The 26,390-nt window shown below is 36.8% G+C and overlaps 1 protein-coding gene and 2 long non-coding RNA genes across 12 annotated transcripts in view; 2 read left to right on the top strand and 1 right to left on the bottom strand.

Moving 5' to 3' along the window:
• Positions 1 to 26,390, top strand: part of RNASEH2B (ribonuclease H2 subunit B) — an 86,979-nt gene that overhangs the window by 55,162 nt on the left and 5,427 nt on the right. For 2 of the 10 annotated variants that reach the window (XM_036011354.1, XM_036011349.1), the window contains 6 exons: positions 5,995 to 6,059; positions 8,042 to 8,147; positions 11,913 to 11,994; positions 13,760 to 13,802; positions 17,714 to 17,878; positions 20,189 to 20,614. In XM_036011354.1, coding sequence (XP_035867247.1) covers positions 5,995 to 6,059; positions 8,042 to 8,147; positions 11,913 to 11,994; positions 13,760 to 13,802; positions 17,714 to 17,878; positions 20,189 to 20,287 — 560 coding nt within the window. In that variant the 3' untranslated portion in view covers positions 20,288 to 20,614. Of the gene's footprint in view, positions 1 to 5,994; positions 6,060 to 8,041; positions 8,148 to 11,912; positions 11,995 to 13,759; positions 13,803 to 17,713; positions 17,893 to 20,188; positions 20,615 to 26,390 lie in introns of those variants that run through there. The other 8 variants (XM_036011348.1, XM_036011351.1, XM_028526742.2 and 5 more) reach the window with 8 other exon arrangements.
• Positions 136 to 24,510, bottom strand: LOC118497361. Its single transcript, XR_004899886.1, has 3 exons — positions 24,500 to 24,510; positions 21,558 to 21,568; positions 136 to 274 (listed from the first exon to the last, which is right to left on the bottom strand). It is a non-coding gene; the product is annotated as an uncharacterized LOC118497361 (long non-coding RNA).
• On the top strand, positions 13,809 to 17,661 carry LOC118497360. The gene is made up of 2 exons (XR_004899885.1): positions 13,809 to 16,981; positions 17,131 to 17,661. It is a non-coding gene; the product is annotated as an uncharacterized LOC118497360 (long non-coding RNA).

Here is a 26,390-nt window from a genome sequence, read left to right as displayed (position 1 = left end):
AGAATGTCTGCTCTCACCACTTCTCTTCAGTTTTGAAGTGGAAGTCCTAACAGTTTCAATAAGGTGAGAAAAATATAAAAGATGTAAAGATTGGAAAGTAAATAATGAAACATTGACTCATAAACAATATGTTCATGTATTTAAAAAGCTGAAAAGAATCTATAAAAACATTGTTAGAATTAATAAACAAGGTCCCAGGAAATAAGAGCAATATACAAAAATCAATTGTATTTCTATATGCTAGCAGCGAATAATCAGACAATGGAACAACAAACTCACAACTATCAACTGAACCTGAAAAAAAAAAAAAAAAACTAAGCAAGCAACTGAAACAAGAACAGAATCACAGAAATGGAGACCACATGGGGGGTTATCAGTGGGGAGGGGGAGGGGGTGAACGAGGGAAAGGAACAGGTAATAAAAAGCATAAATGTTAGTTACAAAATAGACAGTGGGAGGTTAAGCATAGTATAGGAAACAGAGAAGCCAGTGAACTTAAAAGCACAACCCATGGATATGAACTAAGGGGGAGAAATGTCAGTGGGAGGGGAAGTGCAGGGCGGAGGAGAATATATAGGAGAAAAAAATGGGACAGGTGTAATAATATAATCAGTAAAATATATTTTCCAAAAAAATACTTCATTCATTAAAAAGAATGTAGCACAAGCCTAGAGTTGTATTAGTTTGCAGTGCTATTTTCATGAACATGTCAGTTCTCATTTTTTCTTAACTAATATTAAGTATTTGTTATGAACCAAGTGTTGTGTGCTATCTGGTTTGTATGAATTGTGCCATTTAATAGTGACTTCCCAAGGTGATACTGTGTGCTGTGCATATAGGAACCAAGGAAGTATGGTTCAGAGCCATGTCTCTTCTTAAAGAGTATTTTTGAGAGGGAAAGAAGTAGATTGCAAGGGACTCAGGGAGTGGGAGAGAAGAAGGAAACTGGCAGACTGTAGAACGTTCTTTAAGGGAATTTATAGGTAGAGACACGGGGAAGTAAGTAGTCAAGGTAGTATTTTTAGGAGAGACCTGAGCAGTGAGCTTCTTTGGGGATTGTCTTAGGCAGTGAACAACACTTAACTTTGTTTTATTTTTTAATGTAATTCTGTTGTAGTTGTCCTAATTTTTCCACCTTTGCCCTCTTCCGCTCAGCCCACTCCCTGCTCCCACATTCAATCCCCACAACTTTGTCCATGTCCATGGGGCATTCATACATGTTCTTTGACTAATTCCTTTCCCTTCTTTCCACTGTTATCTCCCTCCCCCTTGTCCTCTGACCACTGTCAGTCTGCTCCATGTTTCTATGCCACTGGTCCTATTTTGCTTGTTGGTTTATTTTGTTTGTTAGATTCTTCTTATAACTGAGATCATATAATATTTCTTTCACTGACTGGCTTGTTTCACTTAACGTATTCTCTAGTTCCACCCATACTGTCTCAAAAGGTAGGAGTACTTCCTTTCTTTCTGGTATATAGTATTTTGTTATCTAATGTACCACAGTTTTTTGATCCACTCACCTACTGGTAGGCACTTAGGCTGTTTCCAGCACTTGACTATCATAAATAATGCTGCTATGAACACAGAGATGCATAAGTTCTTTTGAAATGGCGATTTGGAATTCTTAGGGTATATTCCCAGTGGTGTATTCGTTGGGTCAAAAGGCAGTTTGATTTTTTTTTTTTTTTTTTTGAAGAAATTCCATACTGTTCCAGAATAGCTGCACCAGTCTACATTCCACCAACAGTACACTAGGGTTTTCTTTTCTCTACATCCTCACCAGCACCTGTTTTTTGTTGATTTATTAATGATAGCAATTCTGACAAGTGTAAGGTGGTGTCTCATTGTGGTTTTAATTTGCATCTCTCTGATGGCTAGTGATGCTGAGTATCTTTTTGTATGTCTTTGGACCATCTGTATGTCCTCCTTGGAGAATTGTTTATTCAGGTCCTTTGCCGATTCAGTGAACAGCACTTCTAAAAATCCATTGAACAGTGCATATTTTTTTAGTGATTGCTGTATGCTCTTAGAATTCCCCAACTATACATGGAGTGGGATATTGTTGATAGGGAATTCATGTCTAGTTTCCTCTACCTGGTTCTGCCCAGGCTGTTTGCCAAGGCAGTCCTAGAGAGAGCAGATTTTGCGCTTTCCAAGGTGCAAAAGTCCAATTCTCAAACTTCTCATAGGATGTCATTTGCAACAGTGCCTCCTTTTTTTACTTAGTGGCAGATCCCGAGGAGAGAGGTGCATAGGTCCAGCCATCACTCCATCCTGCCTTCTATTGCCCACAGTGTTGACGGCCACTGGCTGAAATGAGAAGGAAATGTACAGGGACCAAGGCCAGAGACCTGCCAGCCTCTCTCCCATGCAAACCATTTAGTGAACTCAATTTAACAGACTACAGAAAAGCAATCCCTGAATAAGGGGTTTCCATTTCCCGCTACGATTACAGAAGAGAGAAAGAGAAAATGCCATTCTATATAATCTCAGATGACTCCCACAGTCACATGTGAGCATTTGCCCCTGACCTTAGTATTTCCACTGGTGACAGGATAATTCCTGTGTGGAGACAGGAAGCTGGGAGTGAAAGTGCCACCTCCAGTGATCATATAGTGATGTGGACCCTTTGTTTACAGAAAACAAAGGAGAGGATGCTGCTAATCACATCACAGAAGAAGAATATTTGCAAATGCAAAGGGAAAAGTGGTTGAACTGGTTACACTCATCCTTGGAAGGTTTAGCATGGGTTTTAGGAAGTTAATTTAAAGATATGCAGTAAATGTTTACTACCTCAATTCAGGCAGAGGGAATTTTAGCAAAAGCAAGTCTCATAGCAGTCTAGGTACAATGCAGGCCTAATTCCCCATGAGAGAACCTATCTGTGGGTGTGGGTCCTGTGCACCTCTGAGTGGGAGCTGGGCCTACCCCACACCAAACGGTTTCCTATATTTCCCCCCTTGTTTTTAGTTAGGACTGCTGTAGATCCCACAAAGCTTGCTACTTGTTGGTCTCTCACACAGTCTGGGAAAGTAATTTGCAAATACATCAAAGTACACACAGCATTATTATAATCAGTAAGCAACCAGTGGTTCTAAAAACCCACATTCTCAGAGTAAGCCTATCATTCATTGTCAGCCAGTAATGATCAAATAGACAACATTCAAAGAACTCTGAGGGCCTATTTTGAGTCAGGGTCAGATAGCTAAAGGGCCATAAAACTTTGGGGAAAGAAACTCATTTCAGGCTTGGACCCTTATCCTTTAAATTGAGGGTATTAGCAATTTAGTAGGTTTCATAGGATTTTATGCTTTCTGTCTTAGGCCTGATCGCCCTGGGGAACCTACTCTTTCCAGCACAGGGCCACACCCACTCCAGCATTGTTTCAGGCTTAGGTCCAGAAGAGGAAGTAAGTCAGCCAAGAGATTAGGAGACTTCTCAGACAGAATGAGGGCTCAGGCTATGTCAAAGCTGAGGGGTGAGGGTCTATCACTCCCTTTTTCTGTAGCCCCCCCCAAGTCCTCCCCTGAGGGCCTTCCCGTGATCATGCCTGTCTTAGGTGGTCTCTCCCTTAAGTAATCTTACCCCTCATTGGCTAACCAATCAAGCATTGGGGGCCAGGCAGGGTCAAGTAAAAGGACCAGAGGCGGCACTTCTGCCAGGGAGATAAGCTTTGTCTCCTCAGTGGTTTATAGTCCCAAGGTCTCTCACTCAGCCTTAGCCATGGGGGGGTTACAGCTTCTGAATTTAGGCAGGGCAGTTCCCAACATTTAATCTCCTCCTTTTTTGTTTTCGAATGCAATTGTAGCTGTTAAACTTATGAAACCTACTATTTGCTCTTCCCAAATGCAGTCTCAAGAAAACAACCTCCATATAACATCATAAAGCACAAATAAGGATTAAGACAAGGGCACCCAAAGGCTTTTAGGACCCAAACTCATAGCTTCAGTCCATTGAACCAGTTTTTAGGGCTCATACATTATAAGATTATTGTGGAGGGTCTGGAACACTTTTTGTTTGGTAAGGCCTTTGCTCAAGCATTATTAAGAGCCTTGATCGTCTCCCATGTAGTGGGGACATACCTAAAGGGAACATTATGGAGCACTGGGGGGTTGTTGCCCTCTGCAGGAGGCACTTGAGCCTCAGCCCCTGTCATTGGGGCAGGCTCCATCTTTCTCCATTGGTGGACCCAGGCCCATAAGTGACGGTGTTGTTTCAGGGTCAGCTGGGCCATCTGGTCTGTCAGTTGATCGGTTCTCGGCTCCAGGTAGCAGAGCTTGGCATCTATCCTGCTCATGATAAGGCTTTATTCTTTTGGCTGGCAGCCAGATAGGACCTGTAGGGATGGAAACACATGCATACCCTCTTGCCCATGTTTAGAGATCCACAGGGCCTTGCCAAGAGCCAAGTCCCAGCAAATCTCTATATAAAACTTGAGGATAAAGATGACTTTGGCTTGCTCTTCTGAAAATGTTCCTTAACTGGAGTAGAGTGATTCATCACAATTTAGAAAATTATATGTAAACATGGCTAACATAATCAAATTTGGTGCGGAAGGACTCATGACTTCCCTTTTTTTGTTTTAAGAAGATTTTTAAAAGTATGATGAGCCTGTTCTACAATTGCCAGATCTGTTGTATTGTAAGGTATTTCTGTTTTATGTTGGATATTCCAACACTGAAGAAAGACATGAGTAGAATGGGCAAGGTATCCAGGGCCATCATCAGTTTTAATTTGCTGAGGCCATCCTCAATGTCTAAAGGCCTCAAGCCAATGGGCTTGTATATTTTTAGCAGATTCTTATGTTAAAGCAGATGAATGTAGAACATCAGAGTAGTTATCAATAGAAATATGAACGTATTTGAATTTTCCAAAGGGAGCATGAGTGACATCTGTTTGCCAAATTATTTGAGAACCTAGTCCTTGAGGATTAACTCCTGTAGATGGGGGTGCCTTGATAAAGGCTTGACAGTCAGGACATTCTTTAATAATTAGCTTAGCTTGAACGACAGGCCCCCTGTTGTTTCTCCAAGCTGCAATGAGTTTAAGCAGCAAGTTAATTGCCCTGTTGTACTCAGGAACTGGTAGCTCTTAGGTTCAGAGTTTTCAAGGAAAGTGGGAAAGATGGGGCTGGGAGTTACTCTGAAAAAGCATGTTGTAGACAAAAATGGTTTTATGCCAAGAGCCTTTTGAGAGCGGGGCCCTTGCCACTCAGAATGGTCTCCTATAATATAGAGACCAAGAAACCCTGTGAATGAAGTGTTACCAAGGAAAGAGTGGTTCGTTGACATAGTAGGTGGATTGTGAAGACAGGAAGTATAATTTGTAAGGTAGGTTGAGCATATCATAAATTTAAATTTCCTTGAAATAGCAATGGTTATACTGTAATACGGTGAAAGATTTCCAGTGACAAGGAAGGTAAGTAAATAATTCCACCAGAAATGGTTTTTGTCTGGAGTATGTTGCTTATGTATAAATGCCTATCATTTTTCTCCATTAATCCCATTATGTCAGTACTGAGTAGTTAAATATATATATTATGGTATGGAGTGAAGTTCCTAGGCATTTACATTTAATTTGTTTTCTTTTTTGGAAATTTCATTTTTACTTTAGAAAAGTAGTTTTCCATTGAAAACATTGAAGTGTTCTTAAATTATGTAGAAAAGTGAAGTTTTCTTTGCTTGTTAATTTTCTACTTAAAAGATTGCCTTTTCTACAGATTTGTTTGTATAATCTGATGATTTGCTTTAATTCCACTCGTTTAATGGTTAGATAAAACATGAGGTACCCAAAATCTGTTCTGGAATTTTTTAATGTCTCAAGTGTACTCTCAGGTTTGCACATTGAGTTTTTCAATATAAAATATTTTGAATGTAAAATATTTTATGTGAAATATAAAATATTTAAAAATCTTCCATATGATATAATCTTATGAGTTTTATTTTTTGTTTAACTTACTGTGTTCAATTTTTTCATTTTTTCAATGTAATCCAGAAATAGACAAAAAGAAATATTACAAGTATAGCAGAGAGAAGACATTAAAGTGGCTGGGAAAGAAGGTATGGTACCTCTCTAGTACCTATGGCAAAAAATTGCAATGATCCTTTTTAAAATTATAAAGAATGTGGTAAGTCTTAATCCAAAGACTCTTTTATTTCCAACTAAGAGAGGAAAACTATATAAAGATATTCGGTATGAAAAGAAATCTTTTACTTTTCATCATCCCTAACTCATTTGTCTCTGGAATTTACTAGATAATTTCTTTCTGTTTTGTTTTTTCTTTGTTTGTTTCTTTTTGACCTGCAATGACCTTTCATTTCCACATGATTTTCACCACTGAATGAAGGAAGTTCTTGCTCTTTGTTGGTAAAGATCTGCATTCTCTAAGCTAGAAAAATACCAGGCTTAATGTTCATTTACTGTGGCTGGTCCTGCAGGTGTCTCAGAAGTGGATGTTGTTCCCACACAGCCAGGCAAGGGCTGAGGTAGACTGGATTCAGGCTTAGAGGAAGTGTGTCCCACTCTGTCTGGATGCTAAAGAAGGGTCATCTTCCAGGCACACCCTGTACCTTAGTGATCCTAAGAAGTAGACTGTATATAAGGTCTGGCAGTGTTTTCAGATTGATTTAGTAAGTTGCAACCAATATTTTTCTTTTAATGGGATAGAATAGCATATGATGGCTAGGGTAGGATAGGATGTATTAAAATTTAACAGAGTAAGAGCAAGTATTAAGTATGGCTCTATGAAACATATTTTTATATATGTTTCTGTATTGACTTGCTGTGTATTTCTTACTCTGGACTGTGGCTAAAAAAAGAACAACACAAAAAGTACTTAGAAAGCCATTGGTTTAAGGATATAGTATATTTTCACATTGATTAAGAATCTCAGCCCTGGCTGATGTAGCTCAGTGGATTGAGCTCGGGCTGTGAACCAAAGGGTCACTGGTTCAATTCAGGGCATATGCCTGGTTTGCAGGCCAGGTCCCCATTGGGGGCTGTGTGAGAGGCAACCACACATTGATGTTTCTCTCCCTCTTTTTCTCCCTCCCTTTCCCTCTCTCTAAATAAATAAATAAATATTAAAAAAAAAAAAGAATCTCACCAGAGAAGATCTATAATAGCTAACTAAGTTTTTGCAAACCAGTGATACCAGTAGTTAACAGTATTGACCCCTAGGATTCTCTTCTATCTTAATTCTATGAAAAACCTGTTTGTATGTCACATGTTACCGAGCACATTAAGAGCCTTGGAACATGCGAATGAACCTTGTAGTATCAGACTTCTACTCTACAAAGTAGTGAAAAGATCTTAAAAGTGCCCCTATGTTTCTCTTTTCATTCACTTTAGTATTAGTCTTTGTAGGTGAGGAATGAGTGTAAGTACTGAACAGAATCTTGACTTTTAGTTTTTGCCCTTAGTAAATGTTAATGACATGAATGGCAAATTGAACTTTACATTTATTGAGTTTCTTTTCTTAAATTTCTAGGATTGGGGGAATTTGCATTATTTTGTTTAGAAAATAATTTCATATAAACTTTATGCCAGGTTCTGTTCTAAGGGCCTTAAATATAGGGTGGAGAAAAAGTAGGTTTACAGTTGTGAATATGCAAAATACAGAGTTTATTTTTATATTATCATTTATTAATTATTGTAACATTTTCCATATGAACAACTGTAAACCTACTTTTCTCCCACCTTGTATATTAACTCATTTAATCTTCATAACAATCCTCTAAGGTAGGTAGCATTTTTATCCCCATTTCAGCGAGAAGCTAAGTAATTAGCCCATGGTCACAGAGTAAATCCAAGCAGCCCAATTCCAGAGTCGCTGCTCTCATATTGTGTAACCCTTAAGAAGTCTATGTGTTGAAATCATCTCAAAATGCTATAGCTGCTGCTTAGGCTTGGTCCAAATATGCAGTCATTTCTCATCTTCTGATATCTGCTGAAGAAATAATTCTTCCTGGATCTTAAATGAATTGAGGGCTATCCGGAGCTAATTTAAAAACCCTAGTATTTCCCTTTGGTTATTTCATAGGTTAATCAGACTATGGCAGCATTAAAAACCAGTAACATCAATGTTGGTGCTCGGGTACAGTCAAATGCATTTTTCTCCAGTCACCAGATTTCCAGTGACAAGGAAGGTAAGTAAATAATTTCTTTTTCTTTTTTTCTTTTTTTTTAGATTTTATTTATTTATTTTTAGAGAGGGAAGGGAAGGGGGGGGAGAGAGAGAGAGAGAGAAACATCAATGTGTGGTTGCTGCGGGTCATGGCCTGCAACCCAGGCGTGTACCCTGACTGGGAATCGAACCTGCGACACTTTGGTTTGCAGCCCGAGCTCAATCCACTGAGCTACGCCAGCCAGGGCGTAAGTAAATAATTTCATAAGAAATAATATTCATCTGGAGTATGTTGCTTATGAATAAATGCCTATCTTGTGATTTCAAAATCTTAATGTCTCAGAAGCTTCACGTTCTTGCCGTTGTCTTCTTGTTTTGTGGCATTTTTTAAAATATTTTCTTTTTTAAACTTTATTTATTTGTAGAAAGAGGGGAAAGGTGGGAGAAAGGGAGAGAACATCATGCGTGGTTGCCCCTCACATGGCCTGCGCTGGGAACCTGGCCTGCAACCCAAGCATGTGTCCTGACTGGAGATCGAACTGGCAACCCTTTGGTTCACAGCCCGCACTCAATCCACTGAGCTACACCAGCCAGGGGCATTTTTTTCTGAACCAAATATTTCTACCATTGGTCACTTCTATCACTAATGGATGCTTAAATCATTCACTGAACAAATACTTGTTTACACTAATAATAACAACCCTAACAACTCTGGCTTTCATTCATTGAGGGTATATTGTATGCCAAGCCTTTTACTAAATTATCAGTTTACACACATTATCTCACCTGACCCCAGTAAGTCTCATTTTACAGTGAGATTCTTGAGGCTGTGTTCAAAGTCTCACTACTAGTAAAGGGTAAAACTAAGCTACCAGGGAGCCAATTTGACTCTTAAGCCCACACTCAAGCTTCTTATTATACTGTTTGTGTAGCACAGCGTGTCCAGTGAGCTGCATCTGTTTTCATCTTTCTCTCAAGAAGTATATGTCCAACTATAGGTCTCAATACTTCAATTTTAGATAAAAATTGATTTAATTGGCAATTTTTTATTTTATATTACTAAGGTACACTCTCTTGCCTCAGCATGCTCTTATTTTTATGCATATGTTGAGTAAAAACAGCTATATAATGCCATTAACATTCTGAAATGGAAGGACAGAAATTGTTCTGATTTTAAGCTTCAGTTCAGTGTTTCCCTGTTCTAGGTGTACAATTCTGAAACATCTGACTTTAGTCATAAAAATAAACAAAAATTAGGGAACAGTGCCCTGTTTGTGATTGATGGTAATTGAGGCAGTTTTTGATTTGCAGAAACATACCTTTGTCTGAACACAGCACTGACAGATGACAGATGACTCCAGCCGTTCTGGGAGTGGTGGACAATGCCGTTGCCATACTGAGTTTACCAGCTGTCAGGGTCTTTGGTTGGTTTTAACAAAAGAAGAGAGGGAATTGAATCAGATAAATTGATGGATGAAAGGATAGATGTATAAAACCGTAGTTTTTTTGTTTGTTTGTTTGTTTTTAATAGGAGAAGGGATATTAGAGGTTATTTAAACAGATGTCATTTTAAAAAATAAAAAACCTCTTTGTCTCAGAGAAGTTGATGACTTATCCAAGGTGACTCATCCTGACTAGTAGACCAGGTCTTCTGCTCCCAGTCCAGTGTTTTCAGTTTCAAAATATACGAGTCTGGGTTTGGATATATTTCCATTTAGTGTTCTAGCAATAAAGTAGCTTTATACTCTTTATTTTAGTTCCTTTTTTACATATTAGCTTAATATGGTACCACAAGAAACAAACAATACATTGGCATTCTTAAATTTGTTTTGTCTGTTTATGACTCATTGAATAATTTCTAGCCCAGAGAACCATGAGCACATTTTGAAAAGAATTCAGTGATCCCTTCCATTTCAACGTTGGCAGTGGAAATCTCTTACTGAAGACTTCTTAAAAAGATCAGGTGGTCCAAGAAGCAAACACTTTCTAACAAATACTGAGGCAGCCCTAGCCAGATGGCTCAGTTGATTGGAGTGTCTTCCCTACACCAAAGGGTTGTGGTTTCCATACTGGTCAGGGCACATACCTAGGTTGCAGGTTCGATCTCAGGTTGGGGCTCCTATAGGAGGCAACCAATCTTTTTCCTTTCTTTCCTTCCTTTTTTTCCCCTCCTTCCCTCTCTCCCTCCCTTCCTCTGTCTATCCCTCCCTCTCTCCCTTCCTTCTTTCCTTCTTTTACATCCTCACCTGAGATATGTTTATTGATTTTAGATATAGACAAAGAGAGAGAGACATGGATTGGGTTGGCCCTCCCATATGGCCCCAGTTGGGGCTCGAACCTGCAACTTACACATGTGTCCTGATTGGAAATGGAACCCAAAACCTCCTAGTGGATGGTAGGGCTCTCTAACCAATGAGCCACTCAGCCAGGACAAAAATAAGTCTTTAAAGAACACACTGAGTTAAATTGTTATTTTAACCTGAAGGTAGAAGGGAATGAAAAAAAAAGAAGCAAATGAATATCCCAGCAACAAACCTGGGATCATTATTATTGATATATATTCTCATATATCAATATATACAGAGTCCATATATCAATATGAGAATATTCTCTATGTATTGATCGTTTATATTCTCATGTGATTATTCCATCTTATGATTAAATTTGATTATCTCCTAGTATCTATATAAAATGCTGAATTAAGGAACAGGGCTTTAAAATAGATTTTATTGTCTTATATAACTATTTAATCAATACTCAGTACTAAGGATCCAGATCTTTTGCTTTTATTTATTTATTTATTTATTTATTTTTAGCCAGAGGGAAAGGGAAGGAGAAAGAGAGGGAGAGAAACATCAATGTGGTGGTTGCCTCTTATGTGCATCCTACTGGGAACCTGGCCCACAACCTAGGCACATGCCCTGACTGAGAATCAAACCGGCAACCATTTGGTTCACAGGCCTGTGTTCAATTCACTGAGATACACCAGCCAGGGCCGGATGCTTTTCAATTAATGATTATACACTCAGCTGAGTTTAGTTTTTTTATATTTTAATGTATTTTACTACTTTGAAAGTATCTATAATGTTCAGGACTTTTTTTTTTTTTTTTTTTTTTTTGGGGGGGGGGGGGAGAGAGAGAGAGAGAGAGAGAGAGGGAGAGGGAGAGAGAGAGAGAAGCATCAATGTGCGGTTGCTGGGGGTTATGGCCTGCAACCCAGGCATGTACCCTGGGTGGGAATTGAACCTGGGACACTTTGGTTCCCAGCCCGCGCTCAATCCACTGAGCTACGCCAGCCAGGGGTTTATGTTCAGGACTTTTATACAGCAGGAACTTAATAGGCATTATTTCTCCTAAATGAACACACTCATTACTATTTGATGATTAGATTTATTCTGTTTTGAAACAGACCTAGAAACAATTAGTCTTTTTATTAGTCAATTAGACATGACTATCTCAGATGGTTATAGCTGATTTTTGAACTTTATTTGTATTCAAGGGTCTCAACTAATAAAACAATCCTGAATTTTGGTTTTAACTATCATTTAGTGGGCATCTACTGTGTTATACTTATATGATCATATCTTTGATAGTCTTATATTGTCATGCATCATATCACTTTGCTACTTTGGTAATATTAGCATCCCCATTTTATAAATGAGCAAATGGACGAGAAGCTTGAATTTTCAAGGCAAGCTAGAGCCATAATTCGAACTTTGGTTGACTTTAAATCTATCACAATTATTACTGTTTCTTCTTCCACTCTTTAATCTGTTTTTTTTTCCAGAGGACTATATTTGTTATGCCCATGGTCTGATATCTGATTATATCCCTAAAGAATTAAATGATGACTTATCTAAATATTTAAAGTAAGTACCGTTCATCTTCAGACATAATTAAGAAGTACCTTTTTAATTCTTGGTATTCTACCAATAAGGTTTCTTTATGGCTTATCATATCACTGTTTCTGGTAAGAGATTTTTTAGTTATGTCATAGACTCTGTAGTTTGGAGGTGATTTTTAATGGGCATTCATTGATTGAAATGAATTGATTTAGTGGATAGTGATTGCAGGAACTTGTGTTAGGATTAGAATTATGGGTTGGTATGGTTGTAGATAGTAAAATATGTTAAAATTTTATCCCCAGTTAGACTTAACAAATTCAGTTCTTTCTGATCATTGTAATATAAATGAATGCAGGTGGGAAAGAAAGAATGGATGGTGTGTAGAATATTTTTAGAAGTTTTGTAGCATGTTCTCTGTCATTAGATATTCACTAACTACTGTTATTGCATCCAGAACTTGGAATTCAAAAAAGGAAAAAATACTGTGTCTTTCAGGGCAGAAGAGTTTAAGAATGACTTGATTTGTGTTCCTTCCTTCATAAAGATTTTTGATATGATACGAAGGTTTTACCTTAGGCTGAAAAAATGTTTTTTCCAATTTTAGTAATTGTTCAGAATTTGTATCAGTGATGATTTAATAGTTTTCCCTCATCCTTAGAATTTTTTTCTCTGATACATGAAGGTAAAATTACTTTTTAATAGATATTGCTGTTTTTAGCCAATTGCCTAGGTCTTTTAAAAAATAATTAGCCGAAACTGGTTTTGGTTTTGGTTAAAGATTTGGGGTGAAAGATAAGTCAATTAAAGTTCTCTCTAATGGAAGAAAGGTACATTTTGTGTGTTTATTGTCAATGGTTAATACAAGGAGGGATAATCTGAGGAGGGACCTCCCAAAACTGGAATTTATTTATGGAAATTGTATATCTATTCTTACTTGTGTAAACTTCAGTCACTTTGAAAGGACTCTCCATTTGATGCAGTAAGCCTATCAAGCCATTTTTTTCTCACTGCTCAAAACAGTTTTTGAACTTGTCAATTTTGATAACTTTTAGTGCTTCTGCCGTATTTTTGTTTCACTTCTTCCACATCAGCAAAACATTTCCCTTTGAGGATGTTTTTTCATCCGGGGGGAAAAAGTTGCTCAAAGCAAGACTGTGTGAATAGGGAGGGTGGACATGTGGGTTATGCCATTTTTGGTCAAAAACTGCTGAGTGCTCAGCACAGTGTGGGTAGGTGTGCCTGTAAATCATCCATCCTGAAATGGGCAAATGCATTGATTGAGTCTTCAAGAAAATTTACTAAAGCCGAATGCAGCCTCTCACAACACCAGCTGGTACACTGATTCAGATGGGTTCCTAGAACACTCACCTGTGGGGAAAGCCTGTACTACAAGGTACTCACTGTCCAAAAGACATTTCTGGAGGTTTTTGGGTCCCACCTTATGTAATTTTAACTTTTAAATATATGCTAGATTTATTATCTATGGAGAAAAAATACTACAATGCCAAAACACAGATTTATAGAGTCTAAAGAAAAGCAATTCAACTTCAACAAAAGAGTTCTAATTTTATTTTTTAGTTCACACAATTCCAATACAAGGTATTAAGTAGTGAAATGAAGATTTATTCATTTAGTTAATTTTTTCTCTTTACACTGAGATGATTGTACAATATATGGAAGTGAAGCTGTCAGAAGAAAGTAGGGCATGTGGAATCTTAAGTTGACCTAGCCTTTCTGTTTGCTTGTCTATGAAAAACCATGACTATCATTCTTATTTTTTATTCCTTAGGCTTCCAGAACCTTCAGCTTCATTGCCAAAGCCTCCATCAAAGGTAAGAAGCTGTGACTAAGATATTTTGGGGGACCTGGAACAATGTTATACTTTTACCACATAGGTTTAGTTTGTTGTAGTGTATTTTAAAGCATACTAAATCCACATTGCATGGAGTGATGTTAAGTGGAATAAAGATTGTACTGGGCTCTCCATCAATATTTTATATTTTTGTAGATTGTACCTGAATAATAAAGTACTGTGAAAACCCAATAAGAGTTGGTTAGCCAGAAAACTGTAAAAAAATTATAATAGATACATAATTATAATTAAATATTTTTATTAGCTAGACCCTGTAATCAACTTTATTAATCACCAGGAATACTAAAATTCTGCTAAATCTAGCTGTCACTGTGACAGAGATGCATAGAGCATGGTTTTTGTAACACAAAGAATCCTTTGAGCAAGGATGACCATACTTTTTTTCTGTACTTGAAGTGATAGACACAATTTGTGTATAATATTTATCTGTTAGTGGAAAGCCTTTTCTTCTTTCAGATATTCTCAAACTGCCACCCATACATAGTTCCTCTGCGCTGTGGGCCAGCAGCTTGTGTTTGTCTCACAGATTGGGAGAGTAGAGAAGCCAATCATAAACCATACCTGATGACATACTATAGTGTCCTTTCAGTCCAGGTCTGACCTCCGAGACAGAGAAATAAACATGCACCAGTTTGTCAGTGAGGTCATTCTCCTGCCAGCAAAATATTAGAAACCTTGTAATGTGAGGTGGACATGTTGTGGATGTTAAACTTTTCTTTTTTCCTGACTTCAAGATGGCAAATATTCTCAGGATTTTTTTTTATTGTTGCCTTATTTGGAGGTGGTGGTAGCTCCAAAAAACATTTGTTACTTTGACCTTTGGAAAAACATGGAAAATTTACAGTGCATCATTGTGAGTTGTGGGCCACTTTCAGCCAATTGTCAAAACTGATTCATCTTTCATTCTCTAGAGGAATAGCACTGGGCCAGGAAGTCAGACCCACACTTCTTCCAGTCCAAATAGTCCACTGTCTCTGACAGTGGCACTTGGGGACAGAGACATAATTGTCCAAGGGGATGGGCATATTTGTATCTTTCTTACTCCTCTCCCTCCAAAAACCATGTTCCTTTCTCCCAAGTATTTGTCTTCCTACATAACTTTGAGGTCATTCATGAATGGATCTAACCCTGTTTTGAATGTTTTAGCCTTTTTTCTCAGACTTAGTTTTCTGTTTTCTTATTTTAATTTCCAAACTTTCAGTTGTTTGTGATTTCTTCATTTATGATTTAGCTGAGGGGTGAGCAAACTTACTTTGTAAAGGCCAGATAGTAAATATTTGAGGCTTCCTGAAACAGATGGTCTCTGTTGCAACTACTGAAACCCACTGTTGTGATGCAAAGACAGCCATAAACAACTCATAAATGCACCAGTGTGGCTGTGTTCCAGAAAAACTTCATTTATGAAAGTAGGCAGCCATCTGGATTTGGCCCATGGATAGTAGTTTGCCAAGCCCCAATTTAAATCTCAGCATTTTGTCTCCTAAATCTCAGCCTTTTCTCCTGGATTATTTTAGTTGCTTTTCAAGTGTCTCCTGCTCTATTGTGTCTTCCTGGGGTCCCATTGAGCACATTATGTACTGCACTAGATGATGTACCGTAGTTGAAACGAGCATAGTACAATGTCTTTTGCTAGCTTTCCTCTCTGTGTCCATGACTTGATTGATTTTATAGTAATTTAGTTGATTGTTTTCAGGAAGTATGTTCCAGTGGCTCATCTTTATATTTGTGTCATGATTGATAGCATGGAGCCTGTCATCCTTAATATGTTTTATATCATTTTCTTACTATCATATGTTTGCCTATGTTTAAACTCAGCTTTCTAATCCTTACTCCACATCCATCTTTTGAATTTATCACTGTCAGCTAGCAGAGCTGAATGCAATCAGTGGATTTGGAGATGTTCCTGAATTTCTTCTTGCAAATCATTTGCAAGAATTGTAAGGCAAATCCATCCTAGTGTTAATTCCTTTGGTACTTTCATTTTCTCTTCTCTTTCCAGAACTAGAGCCATTTAGTCATACTTTTTGTTAATGTCTTTCTGAGCCACATTTCTATTTCTTTTGAAACATTTCCCCAAACCCATAGTGATTCAGTCTTTTATTGCAACAAAAAATATAAGTAAATATAACAATTATGGTTTTCTTCCAACATATTCAGCAGCAGGCTAGGAATAACATAAAACCTAGTTATGTACAGAGGCTACTCCAATCATTTTCTTATTTGCAAGTTCTTATAACTGGTGTCTTGTTTGATAGTGAACTATTAAAGCACCTCAACAGGTCAGTCATCTTATTAAATGTTTGACATTTATAAGGAAATTATCTTTCATCTTAAGCTCTTGTCATTAACATTTTTTAATTTGACTTACTAGTGAAAAGTAGTGAATATGCCTATGTGTTTATGATGACATCTGTATTAGTATATTTTGCCACAGGAGGAAAGCAAACATCCTCATAACTTTAAGCTTTTTGTGGTGTGAAACTATTATAGTCTTTATGATTACCTCTGAGCTCTACTCTTCGTGTTGAAGATACTTTCCTAGTGAAAATATACATTATCTAAACACTGTCCTAATTTTAGTAGAAACATGTGTTTCTACTAAACACATGTTAAAGTTGGTTGTTCGGCCAAATTTACTCTGCTGGTACATAGTTCACACATGATAAACTAATCTTTTTCTTTTGAAGATTCATTTTCTGGAGGTTGCTGTGTGGCCAAGTGGTTTTTTTTTTCCTTTATGTGATAGAGTACCAGATGCCTGTCTGTTTTGTTCTAGAGAAAAATTTCAAGACATGTTTTATCTCTTGTTATACATGTGCTATGACATCTTTTAGTACCAACTTTACCAGTTTTTTGAAGCTGGGATCAAAATTGTATTTCCTAGGGTCCTTCCATGTTGGGTCTTATCACTCTGGTATCCACAAAGAGCTTGAAAATCTGCAAAATTCCGAGTTGGGATCACTGTATCGTCAGTGTTCCTTTTAAAGACGTATCTGCTCTATTCTGTGCCCTTTACATAATAAGTGTGGCATGATTCCTTCTCTACTGGGAACATTAAGACTAAGTCTACCTCTTGACAAGATTCTCATGTACATGAATGCAAAATACTCATGTGAAAGGTGAAAATGTGAAGTAGAGGTTGACTTAGTCAGGGTACATGCCTGGGTTGCAGGCCATGACCCCCAGCAACCGCACATTGATGTTTCTCTCTCTCTTTCTCCCTCCCTTCCCTCTCTAAAAATAAATAAATAAAATCTTAAAAAAAAAAAACCTTAAAAAAAAAAAAGGTTGACTTAGTTGCATTGGGCCTGATGGAAAGAGTGCTTGTACAAAAAATGAGATCTCTCCCTAAATATTTTACTAGATGGCCTTAAGTTATTTGCTTAACATTTCTCTCCTTCCTTTTCCTGCTGGCTGCTTGCTTTGCAAAGTTGTTCTTATTTGGATGAAATGAGATTATTAAATTGAAAGGATGTGACAACATGAAGTTATAAAAAGATGGTAATAAGAGCTATTCCTAAATGAATATTATACCAGCCCAAGAGGTAAATGAAGAAAAGGTTCTGGCTCTAGACAGCAGGCCTCCTCAAAGGAAATTCTCATCTTTGCTATCATTTCTATATTCACCCCCTTAAACTGTCCTGGAAGTCAGCAGTCCGTGTCCCTGGTGCATGCAAAGTATGTGATCAATACTGCTAGACTGCCTAGAGACTGGGGGTGGGACATGCCTAATTATATCCCCTTATTACCACAACTTTTCCTCAGAAGGGCTTGTGTGGCTTAGTTCCCTAGATAATAAGCAAAATGTAGAAGAACTTGTAAAAAATAAGCACTTTGCAGGGTCAACTGCTTCATTTGGCTTCATTGTAGGTCCAAATTGCACATTGGTTCTTTCTAAATGGATTGATGTATCAAGGTAATATTTTATACCATTTCACTGCTCTAACATTGCAGAAAGTAAAGTTATCACATGAACCCATAGAAGCAAAAGAAGATTACACTAAGTTTAATACTAAAGATTTGAAGACAGAAAAGGTATGTGTGTCCAGGTATAGTGACATACTCTTTCTTAAGACTCAGTGAGTGTGTTGCCTGGGGACATCCAGGAATGATTGCATACTTGACTGTAATTTTATAGTTTTAACCATGAAGAATTATTAACTTGTGACTTAAGTTTATTTCTGTGACTGAATCATCAATTCAGAATTATGAATGACAATAAAAATGTCAAGCAAGGAAGCCTTTAAGAATCAAAGAAAAGCAATATACTTAGCAAGAGTGTGCCTAAACTTTTCCTGTATTCTAAGTGATAATGGGACAGAGGGAGGGAGCTGCTACAGGTACTGTTATTTCAACTCTATTGTCCAGAAGCTTCCCAGAAATTATAATTGTTAATAACCCCAAAATTTAGTAATCACTCTAACAAATATTTTTGTAACATTTCTTACTAAGTTTTATCTTGTACATGCATTATAAATTTATGTCTATGCTTTTAAATTGGCATTGGTATATGTGTGTGTGTGTGTGCGCGCGCGCGTGTGTGTGTGTGTAGTTCTGCCCTTTTCATTTATCACTGTTGTGAAAATGTTCACGTGATTAAGCATTCTTTGAAAATTTATTTTTCATCATATTCACTCATGTTATTTTATTTCGCCATGTGAAATATAACTTATTTAATCATCCCCTTATTTTTGGACACAGCTTAATTTTTTTGTTTTTATGAAGTGATACACATTGATAGTCTGCATCTCTGATATCATTAGACACAATTTAAACTAAGAGTAAGCACCTAGAAAACATGAGCTCCTCCCATAATTATTGAGATATACATATGAAATGCTTCCCAAAAATGTAGTAGAAATTTGTACTCACAACCGTTATTCCTGCTGAGTATTAATCTTACATTCTTGACAACAGTTAGTATTATTCATTCTTAAAAATGTTTGCCTGTGTAATTAGGCTGCATTTCTTTAACTATAAAGTTAGTTGTTTTTCAAATGCTTATCAGCCATTTCAAATTTTTGAAAATTATCAGTTCATGTCTCCTGTCTATTTTTATATTGGGATAGTAATGTTTTTCTTGTTGATTTGTAACAGCTCATTTTAAATTAAGGCTCTTAACACTTTTCATGAGATACCTTTTCATTTTACATATACTTTTAAGTTTTTCTGAGGATTAAATATAGAAAATGTTCTTGTTTCTGATTTTCTCTAGTTTTATGCTGACAAGGACCTTGCCCGTTCCAAGCTGGTTTAATTACCACTTAAAGTTTTTAAATACATTTTATTCGTTAATCTACATGTAATTTATCTGGGCATGTGGTATCAGGAGATAATCCAACTTGAGATGTGACTAAATAACTGGATATCTCTATGGTTTCTGTAAGCAGGGGCATTTTTTAGTTTCTCTGTGAGAAGTAATTCTGCCATACCCTTCTAACTGCTCATTATATCTCCTTGGGTGACCAGTGAGGTAAGGGGTTGGATGAGAATGTCAGTTTAATGCAAGGGATGACTTGTCTCAGAGACTGTCGCTTTTCACTATCCAGTAAAAACTATAAATGACCGATGTGAGAAGCAAAATTTCAGGGATCCTAATACTGTACCCTTCAAAGATGCTTTGGCAATGACTCAGTTCCCAGGGAGGCAGCTGACTTTTTTTCTTGGCTGATTCCCATTATTTATGCCTCTGCTAAACAAGTTGTGATGCATCTAAAAAAAAAAAAAAACAAACAAAACCAGCTGCTCTTTACCTACTGCTCGGATGTAGAAAAAAAAAAAAAAAAAAAAAAGTGATAATTTACAAGGCAGAGATAATTTGGAATCAGCTTTTTGGAAAGCATTTTGTGGTTGGAGGGGAAAAAGGGTAGCTAGCTGATCCAGGATGCTTTGTAATTCAGGTTATGTTTTGACTATAATAGCATTGTCATTGACTTTTCATAGAGCCTCTGAATAAAATCAGATGGTAAATTGCTGTGAATTATTTATCATGTAGAATGCTGTAATTCCTCCCTCTGACAGTTGCTGCCTGTGTCAGTTCCATTGTTTGTGTTATTGCACTTAATGTACCCTCCAGATTTATTCCCCCTAAAGTAAACCGTTGGTTGTAAAATTCCACTTCTTAGAAGGCAGCAGTTTGTCTCTTCTTTTAACATATTTTGTCTCGTAGATACGAATCCTGAATAGAAATCAGAACTTTTTTCAAAAATCACTGTCTTATGAAGTGTGTTAGGGAATGTTTACCTCCCTTAAAGAACCTTGAGACTTTCATGGTCTGGTTTGATTTGCTTGTGTGATTTATAAATGTTGTATTTGAAACAAATTTTCTCTTATTTTCATTAACAGAAAAATAGCAAAATGACTACAGCTCAAAAGGCTTTGGCTAAAGTTGACAAGACTGGAATGAAAAGTATTGATTCCTTTTTTGGTACAAAAATTTTTTAAAAAGTTGAAAAGATTTGAAACTTTGAATTAAATCCAGCAAAAATATTTGTCTTTTACAGTTCAATTTTTGTCCTTCCTCCACATCACTGTATTTCCTGACCCTCAGTCACCACCCTTTGGTGGGAAAAAAAGCAGTTTTTAGATTCACTTGTACATTTTGTGGGTTTTTTTTTTTATTTTATGTTCTTGAGTAAAATATGGGAAATAATTGTATAGTTAAATGACTTGTGGACTTTCAAGTCTTCTTTGACATACTGAAAAGTAATCAAGTGACTAGAATTAACCTCTAGCATCTCAATTTCCTCAATAAACTGACATGTGACAATATGTGAGTGTGTGCCTGTTATTTTGTACAGCTTTGCCAAATGGTAGTCATAGCAATATGGTTTTCAATATACTGAGAGAGTTTTGACTTTTGTTTAACGTTGTTCTTTTGTTTTATGAAGAGAATAGTATAAAACAAAAATTGTAGTCTCACAACTTTTCATTACCCAGAGATAATATGGTGCATTTTATAACAATTTTTAAAGGGCATAACAGGGGGAAAAAGGGGAAGGGGTAGTTAAGGAGTATGTATAAAGGACATATGGACAAATGGAAAGCCAAAGACAGGTAAGTAGGTTCAAGGGTGGGAAATGGGGATGGATGGGGTGGGAGGGGGGAGAAATGAAGACAACTGTACTTGAACAACAATAAAATATATATATATATACGCACATATATAAAATATGTAATAAATATATAATACATAAAATATTTTTCAGCCATAAAAATATAAATAAAAGGAATTATAATTTTATAACCTTTTTTTTTCTCGACAACATCATTTTGTGAGCATTTGTCCAGGTTATTAATATGCTTTTTAATGACAATAATTTTTAATTATTTGGATATTTGATTATTTAATAACCATGACCCTGTTTTGGGTATGTAGATTATTTTCAAGTGTTCATTATTTGAAGAATAGATTATATATAAATATTTTTCCACATCTTTTATTCTTTTCTTTAGAATGGATCTTTAGATGTAAGCTTACTGGTTCATAACTAAGTTCTCCAAATATATATATTTGTGGGAGTATATTTCACAGAAAGCTTATAGTATCTTGCACTCTAATAAATGGTAGTGTGAATTCTTATCTTATTAAATGCCACCTTTTTAGCTTTAAGTGTTGTCTTTGCAAATAAGTGGGGAAAGGCATTTTATGGTAGTTTTAATTTACATTTACCTGATTAGTAATGATAGTACTGGTGTATTTTTTCGTGTTTACTGACCATTTATCTCAGAGAGAGAATTACCTATTTATGCTCTGTGTTAAATTGTTGGAGTGTCAGAATTTTTCTAGTTGACTCTAAAAGTATCTTGTCAACTTAAGAAACATTCAAACCTATAAAGAATTTTTGGTGCATTTATTTGAGCCAAACTGAGGACAATTGCCAGGAAGCAGTATCTCACCAGAATGAGAAATGCTGTGGAGAATGGCAGTTTAGCACCTAATTTTATACATTAGAATCAAAGGAGGAGCCATAAGAGGGTTACATGAAGCCCACTGGTGATAAATTAGGGAAGCAGGAGAAAGCAAAGGGGTAAATCTGTGGGACTGGATGAAAGGTAAAATGATAGACACTTCTTTTACTTAGGTGGGTAAGGGATAGTTATCAGTCGACAATTAACATGATGACAATAACAGTGAGGGGATTGGGTGGTCTCAGCTTGAGCCCAAAGGGGTTTGGGGAAAAGGGAAATTACTTTGACATTTCAAAGGTGTGTTATCATAGATGCAAAAAGACAATAGACAGACTCAGCTGACCTTTGTTAGGGAAAAATACTGGCCTAGGACAGGACTACCCACCATGAACTGCTTTTTATTAATACTGTATTTTGCCGTATAATATGTACTTTTTTGCCCAAGTTCTTGAGGGAAAAATAAGGGTGAGCATTATACATGGGTAGTAGTAATTCCATATCTTTATAAATGTTTTTAATTCTTATACTTATGCTTATGCATTAAAAGGGTAACTCTAGAAAGCAATAATGTTATCCGTATATAAAATAATACCCTGGAATACAATAATTGGCTTTGTTCCTAAATATGAATGAATGAATGAATGAATGAATGAAATAAAAAATTAAAATGAAAGATTTTCTTCCTGAAAGTTTGGGCCAAAAACATGGGTGTGCAGTATACATGGGAGCCCATTGTACACAGCAAGATATCGTAAGTTTTAATTTTAGACTATCCTTTGTGGTTACTTTAGGCCTCTGAGTTTTTGTAAGACTTTCTCATAGGCCTACCCTGAGCTTGTCAGGTTAATAGGAATAGGTGGCCCCTTTTCTTCCACAATCTTATAATGTTATACTTAGGTTGCTGGACCAGGGCCTGGTTCTGAGTGGCTGTACCCAGGGCCAGTTAGTAGGGTATGGGTTCTTGACTTTGTGTAGGAAAGATTTCACAACACAAGTCCAGGCAATTACAAGCGGATGTTTATTAAAGCTGGAGACACTAAAACAGGAAGGGCTTAGCATAGAAGCAATAAAAGAGCCTAGGCTGGGCTGCCTCAGCTCACTTGGAAGTCAGAGAAAAGGGGGCTTTGGAGACAGGTTGTGGAGATTATTCTGAGACCAGCTGCTGCCGCCCATTGCTCCCCTGAGATGGGAATGTAGAGTTTAGAAGACGTAGGTCTGTGGGGGAAGAAATGGTTTGGGGGAGAAGAGAAATGGAATGGCTAAGGCTGTTCCCCAGAGAGAGAATGGCAGTGCTGGATCCTTTGTCTTGAGATTTTATCTCTTGAAGGAAGGAATTTTAGGGGAGGTTTCAAGGGAAGGTTTCAGTAGAATATTCATTAGTTCTTGTGTGCCCTTTCAAGGCCATGGTCTCCACTGATTGGTCAGTGAAAAGGCAGCGGTCTTCAGTCCTTGCAGTTGGTTTTGGCTTAGCCCATCTGGTTTTGCTGCTTTTCTGGGCCTGGAGCTGAGGCCTAGATGTTATCTCTAGGGAGGTGACCTTTTGTATATGGCTGTAAATTGCTCAGCCATTGTGTTCAGCTGTCAGTCTCAGTTTCTCTACTCCACTTGGTAAGGAATTTTCCTTTACATGGAAGTTTACTAGTCACATTCTTCTAATGTTTTAAGAGTTCATTTTTGTTTTACATTTAATTAAGTCATCTAAAAAATTTAAATATGCTGTGAGGAGAACTCTAATTTTATTTTCTCACCTGTTCATTTTTCCATTAGTTCTATAGGATTATTTTGTCAGGTTCTAAAAGTAAGTTCCAGTGGGATTTTCATTGATATTTTTGTTAGATCCATAAAATTTTGGGGAAAAAAGACATCTTTACTAAAATCAGTGTTCTCATTTAGGAATATACTATTTCTCTGTATTTACTAAAACTCTAATCATATCTTTCACTATCATTGGGTTCTTCTTCATATGGGTTCTACATACTTCTTTTTTCTGGGTATTTTTATTGCTGTAATTGGTTTTTTTGTTGTTGTTGTCCTACTAACTGGCTATTTGATGGTAAAGTGTAACATTTTTATATATTTTTATTTTAAATAACCAATTTACTAAACTATTAATCTATTTTTTTCATATTCATATTGGATTTGCAATACATAATAAAATATATAATCTTACTCTGAAAAATTTGTGTGTAATTCCTTCTAATAGTTGTAACTCTTTTATGTGTATTATATTATATTACTGTAACCTAATGCACATCCAGCTACCTGCCACTATGAAAGCCAATACTGGAGAGGCAGGTGGTGATGTAAAGGAAAGTGGTTAATTTGCAGATGTGGACCATCTGGAAGAAGGGGGACTCATATCTCAAAGTCCATCTTGTGGAAGATAGGGGACTTGTGTAACAAAGCCCATCTCCACCTCTCATTGGAGACAAAAGTTTTTAATAAGGAGGGAGAGGGGAACAGAGCAAAAAGATCAGGGAGGGGGTTGCAAATGCTCTACGTGCAGACAAGCATAGTCTATTTCAGAAAGGCAAGTGATGGCTCAGTGTGCATCATCCTAATTTAGTTATACTGGCTTCACATCATCCCAGCTTCATGTATTCCTAGCTCCACGCTTGAAGGTCAAATCACCTGGAGCTGAGATGCTCGAAACTTGGGATCTGTATCTTCTGAAGTTAGTTCCTTGGAGTCTTATACAAAAATGTTCATCTACAAGTTACATATTAAGTCAGCCTTTACAGAAACAATATCAAAAGAATGGTGAGGTAGGTTACAATATTCATTCCACTCTTTCATTACCATGGAAAAGAATATCTAGAATACTGTTGTAGAGTAATAATGTTGGTCATCTTTGTCTAATTTGTGACTTTTTAAATGTACTTATTAATTCTGATACTATTGTTAAGATGATGAAAATATCATTTTTAAAAATATTTCCTTTCATACTTAGAGTTTCTTAAAGTTTAAATTGGTAATTGGTGTGTGTGGGTGTGTTCTATCAGTTCTCTCTTTGGCACAAAGGACTATGGAATATTTATTACTGTTAAACTGTAATTGAATTCCTGCCTGACAATAGATAAAGGACATCATAGATGATCCCTATCTGGTTTAGCCATTGTCAAATCTACTTTTCAAGACTTTTATTTAGGATTTTTTCATCTATATTGAACAGCAATAATGCTGTTCGGTTTTAGCATAAGAACTATTTTAGCTTTCTGTCTTTCGCAGTGTTCTGGAAGGAATAACAGTTCATAATAATAATCAATTTCTGAAAAGCTTTAAAGAATTTAAGTGGTAAAATTATCTAGCACTGAGCCTTCCCTTTTTTGTTGATATTGTAGTCTTAATCTGGAAGAATTATTCTTCATCAAACATTAACCTATAAGTTTTAGAATCTAGTAATGATTTTTCTATCATTTCTCCTATTTTTCTTTTATTTAAATATATTTTATTGATTATTCTATTACAGTTGTCCCATTTTCCCCCCTATATTCCTCTCTGCCCTGCACACCCCCTTCCTCCCATATTCCCCACCTTCAGTTCATGTCCATGGGTCATACATATAAGTTCTTTGGCTTCTCCATTTCCTATACTATTCTTAACCTCCCCCTGTCTATTTTCTACCTACCATTTATGCTGCTTATTCTCTGTACCTTTTCCCCCCTCTTTCCCCCTCCCACTTCCCCATTGTTAACCCTCTATCTGATCTCCACTTGTGTGATTCTGTTTGTGTTCTTGTTATCTGGGAAGCACTTTATCTGCTCTTCTATTATAAATGATAGCTTTGCTGGATAGAGTAATCTTGGATGGAGGTCCTTTCCTTTCATGAGCTCAAATACTTCCTTCCAGCCCCTTCTTGCCTGCAAGGTTTCTTCTGAGAAATCAACTGATAGTGTAATGGGAACTCCTTTGTAAGCAACTGCCTCTTTTTCTCTTGCTGCTTTTAAGATTCTCTCCTGATCTTTAATCTTAGCTAATAAAATTATGATGTGTTTTGCTTTGTTCCTCCTTGGGTCCAACTTCTTTGGTACTCTCTGAGCTTCCTGGACTTCCTGGAAATCTATTTCCTTTGCCAGATTGGGGAAGTTCTCCATTATTTGTTCAGTTAAGTTTTAAATTTCTTGCTCTTCTTCTTCTCCTTCTGGCACCCTGTGATTAGGATGTTGGAATATTTAAAGTTGTCCCAGAAGTTCCTAAGCTTCTTCTCATTGTTTTGAATTCTTGTTTCTTCATTCTGTTCTGGTTGAATGTTTATTTCTTCCTTCTCCAAACCATTGATTTGAGTCCTGGTTTCCTTCCCATCACTGTTTGGCTCCCTGTAAATTTTTCTTTATTTCACATAATGCGACCCTCATTGCTGCCCGGGTCTTTTTTATGCTATTGAAGTACCCAGTGAGTTCTTGGAGCATCTTGATAACCAGTGTTTTGAACTGTGTATCTGACAGGTTGGCTATCTCTTTGTTGCTTAGTTGTATTTTTTCTGGAGCTTTGAACTATTCTTTCATTTGGGCCTTTGTTTGTTTGTTTGTTTGTTTGTTTCAGTGCACCTGTTACTTAGTTAAGGGGCGGAGCCTTAGGTGTTCACCAGGGTGGGGCAATCCACGTCACTGCATTGTTACACTGTACATGGGGGAAA

The sequence above is a fragment of the Phyllostomus discolor genome, chromosome 11, assembly GCF_004126475.2.
Source record: "Phyllostomus discolor isolate MPI-MPIP mPhyDis1 chromosome 11, mPhyDis1.pri.v3, whole genome shotgun sequence".
NCBI lineage: Eukaryota > Metazoa > Chordata > Mammalia > Chiroptera > Phyllostomidae > Phyllostomus > Phyllostomus discolor.
Note: the sequence above shows the minus strand (reverse complement) of the source record. Positions and strands in the feature narration are given on the sequence as shown.